The sequence below is a fragment of the Hipposideros armiger genome, unplaced genomic scaffold (assembly GCF_001890085.2).
Source record: "Hipposideros armiger isolate ML-2016 unplaced genomic scaffold, ASM189008v1 scaffold_304, whole genome shotgun sequence".
Lineage (NCBI taxonomy): Eukaryota > Metazoa > Chordata > Mammalia > Chiroptera > Hipposideridae > Hipposideros > Hipposideros armiger.
This window is the reverse complement of record NW_017731654.1, coordinates 1,889,486-1,897,356: the sequence shown is the minus strand read 5'-3', so window position 1 is coordinate 1,897,356 and position 7,871 is coordinate 1,889,486. Positions and strand designations below refer to the sequence as shown.

Genomic DNA, 7,871 nt, shown 5'->3' with positions numbered 1-7,871 from the left:
AAAGAGGACTTCCAGAACTGCTTCAGAAAGTGGCCAGAATTATGAGATAAGTGTGTTCGAAGCGAGGGGGAGTATTCTGAGGCAGGTTAATGGCAATGTATCTTTTACTGTAATAATTTTTTTTATTTAAACATTCACTGTATTGTTTAATCACACCTAGTACTTCTACAAGAGTGTGACTTATAATAAAGGGTTAACAAATAAACAAACAAATAAATAAATAAATAAGCAAACAAACAAATAAAAATGGGTCAAGGATTTGAATAAACGTTTCTCCAAGAAAGATATACAAATGGCCCAAAAGCACATGAAAAGATGCTCAACATCACTAGTCATTAGGGAAACGCAAATCAAAACCACGTGAGATACCACTTCATAAGATGGCTATAACCAAAAAATGGAAAATAATAATTGTTGGTGGGGATGTGGAGAAATTGATAATTGATGATGGGAATGGAAAATGGTAGAGCTGCTGTGGAAAACAGTTTGGCAATTCCTCAAAAGTTTCATATGACCCAGCAATTCTACTCCTAAGTGTATACACAAGAGAATTGAAAACATATGCTTACACAAAAACGTGTACATGAATGTTCTTAGCAGCCTTATCCATAATAACCGATAAGTACAAATAGTTCAAATGTCCATCAGCTGAGGAGTGGATGAACAAAATGTGGCATATCCATACAATGGAATATCATTCAGCCATAAAAGGAATACATGCTACAATGTGGATGAACCTTGAAAACATTATACTAATAAAAGAAGCCAGACAAAAAAGGGCATATAGTGTATGATTTGATTTATATGAAATGTCTAGAATGGGCAAACCTATAGAGACCAAAAAGTAGGTTAGTGGTGGGGCAACCGGTTAGCTCAGGTGGTTAGAGCACAGGCTCATAACACCAAGGTTGCCAGTTCGATTCCCATATGGGCCAAGGAGCTGAGACCTCCACAACTACAATAGATTGAAGACAACANACATATAGGGTGTGATCAAAATGTACAGTGAATGTTTAAATAAAAAAATATTATTACAGTAAAAGACACATTGCTATTAATCCCCCTCAGAATACTCCCCCTCACTTTGAACACACTCATCCCATCGTTCTTGCCACTTTCTTTTTTTTAAAGATTTTATTGGTGAATTGGGGAAGGGGAACAGTGTTGGGGAACTGGGGAAGGGGAACAGCCAAGTTGTTGTCCTTCAGTCTTTGTTGTGGAGGGCGCAGCTAGTTCAGCTCCAAGTCCAGTCGCCATCCGGCCGCCCATCGGCAATTCAGGGCCGCTCAGCTCAAGGTGCCATGTTCAATCTTAGTTGCGGGTGGGTGCAGCCCACCATCCCATGTGGGAGTCGAACCAGAAGTCTTGTTGCTAAGAGCAAACACTCTAACCACTGAGCCATCGGCCAGCCGTCGGCAGCTCAGGGCAGCTCAGCCTGGGCGCAGCTCACTGGCCCATGTGGGAATCGAACCGGCGACTCTGTTGCTCAGCGCTCGCGCTCTTAACCAACTGAGCCACTCAGCTGACCCTCTTGCCACTTTCTGGAAGTCCTCTTTCATGAGTGTCTTTAGTTGCGCTGTCGTGGCTGCCTTGATGTCCTGAATCATTTTGACTTTGGGGAAGAGCAAGAAGTCACATGGTGCCAGATCTGGTGAATAAGGTGGAAGAGGACACACTGTAATGTTGTTGTTGTTGTTTTTTAATTNTGCAGGTAGAGCAACTGAGGCCCCAGGTCACAGGGCATGGCCTATTACAAACCCCAGTCCAGGGCACGCTCCCTGTTCTAGCTTTCTTAAACCTTTACTGAGCACCTACTGTGTGCTGCTGGAGAGGCTGAAATGCCAGGCTCCCTGCCCTCGGTAGCTTGTGATAACTGCCCCTCTGGCTTTAGAGAAGGGGCTCAGCTCTCATTTGCCCTGCACTCCCAAACACCCTATGGCCCAGCCAAGACCAGGCTGCAACTTTTGACAGAACTATCCTGAAGCCTTAGAGACCACATGAGGGATGACCAGAGGGGAAAGGGCTCTTCTCAGGGCCAGGCCAGACCCCCGTCCCTCCTGTAGGCTCCCTCACAGCACAGCTTCTTAGACTACTCGGTCCAGACCCATTGGGGGGTCATGATGTCAATTTACTGGGTTACAACAGCATAGCCAAAAAAAAAGGAAAGATAGAAAATATCAGAATGTGTTTAAGAAAGTAAGGGTTGGGGCCGGCTGAGGGGCTCAGTTGGTTAAGAAAGTAAGGGCAGTCATGATTTTGTAAAACTTTTGCTTAACATATGAGCGTATACATATGACATTATGATGTGGAATATATTTCTTCCTGTGGGTCATGGTCAAAAACAATGTGAAAAACACTTCTCACAAGCTGCGAACCCCAGTATCTGCAATCTACCTCCACATGGCTGGGGCCAGCTCACCACCCCACAAGGTCAGACCCAATACCCTCTACACCCAAAGTGGGAGAAGGAGCCTTTGTTTTTACATTTGCGTTAAAAGTCCAAGTCAGGGATGTTCCCTAAACCAAGATGAATAGTCCCTTTGAGAGAAAACTGCCTGCTGCTTTTGAGTGATGGTTTCTCCAGCTTCTACCTAACCCCATCTCAACAGTCTCAGAGCCCCAGGGCACCCTGACCATCTTCACCACAATCACCACCACAAGGAATACTTACTACCTGCTAGGCGCTATTCTCTATGCCTTATGTGTATGGGCTCATTTCACCGTCACAACCCTATATAGTTGGTACAATTATTATTTTTCCCTAAGAGACTAGATGTGTCTGTGATCATACCACTGGTAAGCCTCTGGGCCAGAAATTGAATCCAGGCAACCTGGCTCGCCAGCCCAAGAAATCGTCTCCATGTCACCATGAGCACAGTGTCTTAGTTTCCACATCAACTCATGTGATTCACTCTGTGAGCCAGGCCAGAAAGGTAACTGTCGAGCCCATTTCATACTTGATGGAATGAGGTCCAAGGTCACCTGAGAAGCTGAGGCTAGTAGAAGGCCTTGGGCCATCCACGCAAGGGCTCTGTCCTCTAGAGCCCGAGGCTTCTTCTGGATGACATTTTGTGTGCAGATCACTTATCAGCCCTGCCTGGGCCTGCACAAAACCATCTTACCCGGTAGTATAGTGCTCCTTGAAGAGAAAAGGGCTCTTTCATGATGCCTCATAAGTGAAGGGTCAGTCGAGAGAATCGGCACCTTTTGCAGCGACCCCCATTGCTGCCAGGGCTGAGCGCTCCACCCTGACATGCTGGGAACAGACAGGGTGCCCTTAAACTTCACTCCCTGGCTCACGGGTCAGGGGTGAATGGCTAGTCTTCAAAGTAAACAAAGCCTCCTCCCGGCCTCACCACCATGCCCCTTCTCTCCCCTCCCATAAAGAAGTCCACATCATGCTTTATTACGGTGTTGTCCACCTGAAAGAAAGGGATTGGCAGCGAGTGAACCATTCTCTTCTGGTTCTCAAGTCTTTGTCTAGTTGGATGATTTAAGGTTTCAGCAGCGAAGTGATGGGGAATTATAAAATGAATTTATAAAGGGTCTTTTTCTTTTTACATATCTCACTTGCCCCAAAAATTTGCCAGCATTCTAGGTCTATTGTTCTGTGTGGTTTGGATACACCCCTGGGGCCATCTAGGTCTGCTCTGGTTCCAGGGACCAGTAAAAACCAGAGTGGATCCTCAAGTGTCTTGAATTGAGAGACAGAGTCTTCTCTGCTCCCCACTAAGAAATGTGCTGGGGGGCTCTGCTTAGGGGAAAACAGACCCTCCTGCTTCAGATGCCAATCTTTCCCCCATACCATTCTCTCTTCCTTCTATGAATTTTATCAATTATAAAGGAGTAAGTATGGTGCAATGGGGTTGAATCTTTAGAGGCAGAATTACAAGATCACCCCTTCAATTAAGAAAAATTCCCATTCTCTAGGGGATAAGAGGAACCTTCTAAGAGGGAAANTATGCTATGTGAATTTTACCTCAATTTACAAAGTGTTTTTAAAACATCCTGTATTCTTCAGAAAATGTCAATGTCATGAAATACAGAGAAAGACTTGGGAACAATTCTAGATTGAAGGAGTTTAAGAAGACATGACAACTGAAAGAAAAGCATGAGCTCAGATTTTCTTTTGCTATAAAGGTAATTATTGGGACAATTTACAAAAGGTCTATAGCTTAGATAATAATAATATTTCAATGTTAATCTCCTAGTCTTCATACTTGTACTTGGTTAAGAGAATTCCTAATTTTTAACAAATACACAATGAAATATATAAGAGCAAAGGGGCATCAATCTACTCGGAACTGTCAGAAAAAATGCACACACACACAGAGGAAAAAGGACAACACAAATGTATAAAATGTTAACATTTGGGGAATCCAGGCGATGGGTATTAAAAAGGTTTTTGTATTACTCTGGTAACTTCCCTATAAGTCTAAAACTATGTCAAAATACAAAAAATATTTTTAATGATATGGTATGTGCTAATTGCTTAGCACAGAAGTACCTGGCACAGAGGAAGAGCTCAATGAACATAACGCATCAACTTATTGCTGGTGTTACTGTTAATGTTAGAGATTGTTCAGGTTAACCTTCCCTTGGGAAAGTTGGGAAAACTTAGGCGAGGAGAGGCCAGGCACCTGCCTGAGGTCAGGCAGTAGTGGTGTGGGATGCCCTGCACCTCCCAGGGTGCCAGTAAGTGTTCTCTGTATAGCAGGTGCCAACCAAAATGTGTCCACACTCTTCATCTCTGGGGGCAGAGCTGGCATGTCCTGGGCTCTAAGTTGCCCTGTCTCTAAGGAGCTCTGAGAGGGCTGTGACCCTTGAGTCAACCAGCCATTTTGGTAGGGACACACTGGGCCCAGCCTGGACAGGAACATTCAGCAAATACTCAAGGAACAACATTCATTCACTCATTCACTCACTCGTTCAACTCATCTATTGCCCAAACAGTTAGGTGACACCAGGCTCCATCCTCATGGCATCCTCAGTTTGGTGGGGAGACGGACACAGACATTAAGCAAATGGTCACCCAAACAAGCATATAATTACACTGTGGAAAATCACCTGACATGTGGGAGGGAAAGGAGAGGGGATTGTGGGAGAGCCCAGTCCAGAAGGATGAGTGGGCGCTGCCCAAGTAGAGGAGGGAAGGCATGCCTGGCTGATGAACCGCATGTCCAAAGGCCCTCAGGTGGGAGACAGCCAGGTGCCTTAAGGATGAAGCTGGGGGAATGCCAGTTGTTTGGCCTCCAGGTGAGGTCAGGGCTGCCCTCCCAGGAGTTGCTCCTCCCCAAATCAGGAAATAGGAGGGACTCAACAGCATTTACTGAAGGACTAAAAGAGGAATCTCTGCATCCCAGTCCTCTGCTGTCATTTCCTCCTTCCACCTGTTCCCTTCCTACTTGGGGTGAGGGCTCTGAACAGTGACTGGGCAACCCCAAGGAGCTGCCCTCTGCTGACCATGTCAGCTCCTGCCAGATGGGGAGGAGGTGTGTGTGGGCGCAGGCAGAAGGCCGCTGGGCAGGACCCCCAGCTGGATACCAGAGAAGCCAGCCACCGGTGGGGCGAGTTGATCAGAGGGACATGCCAGACTCATGAGTTGCCCCAGCCCTACGCTTGGCTCTGAGCTCAGTGATTATAAATAACCTACTCGGTGTGGGAGGCTGCCGGGGCGACAGCTGCAGCCCAGCCCCCCTACATCCTTGCCCCCTTTCCACAGCCCTTGTACTGGGGGCTCCAGGCCTGGAGGAGGGAGCTGCTCAGGGAAAGCCTCATAGATGGGGGGAAAAAAGCCCCTGCTGTATCTCATCACCTCCAGAGCCGTTGTCCTGGGAGTGGAGGGCCCCCTCCCTTAGCCCCCAACCCTTATACCCAAGGGCTCAGAGAGGGCCTCCTCTCAAGCAGGGTCCCAGATCCCCCACCAACAGAAAACACCATATGTACACAGGCCCATTCCTGGACCCAGGAGAGAGACCACAGCTGCTGGCCCCCCACACCTCCCCCACCTTCCCGCAAGTTCCGCGCCCCAACCCCCAGCACTCACGCCACCAGGTAGGTCAGGATGGAGACCTGCAGCAGCCGGTAGAGCAGGCCCACCTTCTTGTTCTTGGCGATGACATACTTCTCGGTCTTGTAGTCGAACAGCGCCTGGGAGAGCCTCTTGCAGCCCGCCTGCCCCATAGCGCTCTCTCACCTGGGCCTGGGGGCCGCGCCGCCACACATGTGCCGCATAGGAGCCGCCCCTCGCTCGCCGCCTCCGCGCGTGGCGGTCCGGCGGCTTGGCCCTGAACGCTTTCTCCGCTCGGCAGTGGCGCCTGTGCGCGGCTCCAACGTGCCCGGACCGGCCGGCGGGCGGGCGCCGAGGGCCGCGGGGCGCGTAGGGCCGCGGGGCGCGTAGGGCCGCGGGTTACTGGGCAGGCTGAGAAAGCACCGCGGGAAACTGGGCGGGGGCAGTGCGGAGCCGCGGGTTGCGACCTTGCCGCCACCTCTTCCTCCTCCCTGAACTGACCGTGACACCAGAGGACAGTGAGCCCCGCCACTGGCGTGGGAAGGCGCTCCCGGGGGCAGGGGACCGCACGTGCCCCAGCTGGAGAAGACCGCGGGCGGCACGGGAGTAGTAAGGCGATCAGAAGATGAGAGGAGAGCTCCTTTTAAAGCAAACCGCCCCTCCCCCCTTTCTCTGCTCCCAAAGAAATTCCGGTGTTTCCTCCTATTGAAAAGATGGGGAAACTGAGGCCAGGGAAGGCGGGACCTACAGACCTGGAAGTGGAGGTGAAGAGGGGATACAGAGCATTTGTAGGTAAACACAACAGGTTTCTTGGTTTTTCTTGCTCCCTGGGGGAACCTGGGCCCCCACCACACAGGCTGGGAGAGACTAAAGACTGGACAGACCCATGGCTCCTGTGTCCTTTGTAATTAAGTGTGTGTTCTTACTTACAGCTCTCGCTGGTGTAAAACCCCCGCACTCCCAGGGAGTCAGTTGCCAAGCAGGTCTGAGTGCCCAGAGGGTAAAGAGCTCTGTACCACATGGGGTGGGGGTGGGGAGACACAGGCAACCAAGGCCCAGGGTCATAAACTAGGCCTGCAGAGGGGGCATCCACCAAAGCAAGCTACCGATCTAACACCTAATCCAGGCCGCGAAGGCTGTAACCCTCACAGTCTTGGAGGGAGTGGGAGCAGGGATGAGGGTGACCATCTCAGAGATCGGCCAGAGGCAGGGCCCTTCCTTGGTGTGTGAGGAGCTGTGCTTGCTCATTGTTCTGCATCCTGTCATCCTGCCATCCAACCAGAAGCGGTCCTTCTTCCCTTCCGAGCCTGGCCCTTACGCACGAATGAGAACTTCCCTTTCCCTGAACCACAGGCCCTGGGAGTTATAAGGGACCCTGAAGTTCATCAGATGTGATGCTCTCTAAAAGTAAAAAGTCCCGGGCAGTAGATGTCCAGCTTTAGTGTACATGGGAATCATTCTTGGAAGAAAAATGCAGATTCCTGGGCCCTGCCCCTAACATTTTCATTTGCTAAGTCTAGGGAGGGGCCTGGGGATCTGAATTTTGTTCTCGAACTACCATTTGGGAAGCACAGATCTATGCATTTTTTTCATCAGTTTCAACTCAAATGCCATTTCCTCAAAAAAGCCTGTTCTTACTACCACCCACCAAAAGTAGCCCCCACCCCAATCACTTTCTATCCCATTATTCCTTCTTATTCCTCTGGAGCACATGTCACTCTTGGATATGATCTCCTTTACTTACCATATCCCCAATTCAGACTATAAGCTCCAAGAAGGCAGGAACCTTGCCTTCGGACATCTCTGTATCCCATGCCCACCACTATGCCTGCCATATAATAACTCAGTACATATTTGTTGA

At 49.3% G+C, this 7,871-nt stretch overlaps 1 protein-coding gene across 1 annotated transcript in view; it reads right to left on the bottom strand.

Moving 5' to 3' along the window:
* Positions 1-6,661, bottom strand: part of P2RX5 (purinergic receptor P2X 5) — a 25,510-nt gene extending 18,849 nt beyond the window's left edge. Inside the window, exons 1-2 of the mRNA XM_019659816.1 lie at positions 6,047-6,661; positions 5,702-5,831 (exon numbers count right to left, since the gene is read on the bottom strand). Of these exons, the coding sequence (XP_019515361.1) occupies positions 5,702-5,831; positions 6,047-6,183 (267 nt within the window). The 5' untranslated portion in view covers positions 6,184-6,661. The remainder of the gene's footprint in view (positions 1-5,701; positions 5,832-6,046) is intronic.
* Positions 6,662-7,871: the final 1,210 nt, after the last annotated feature.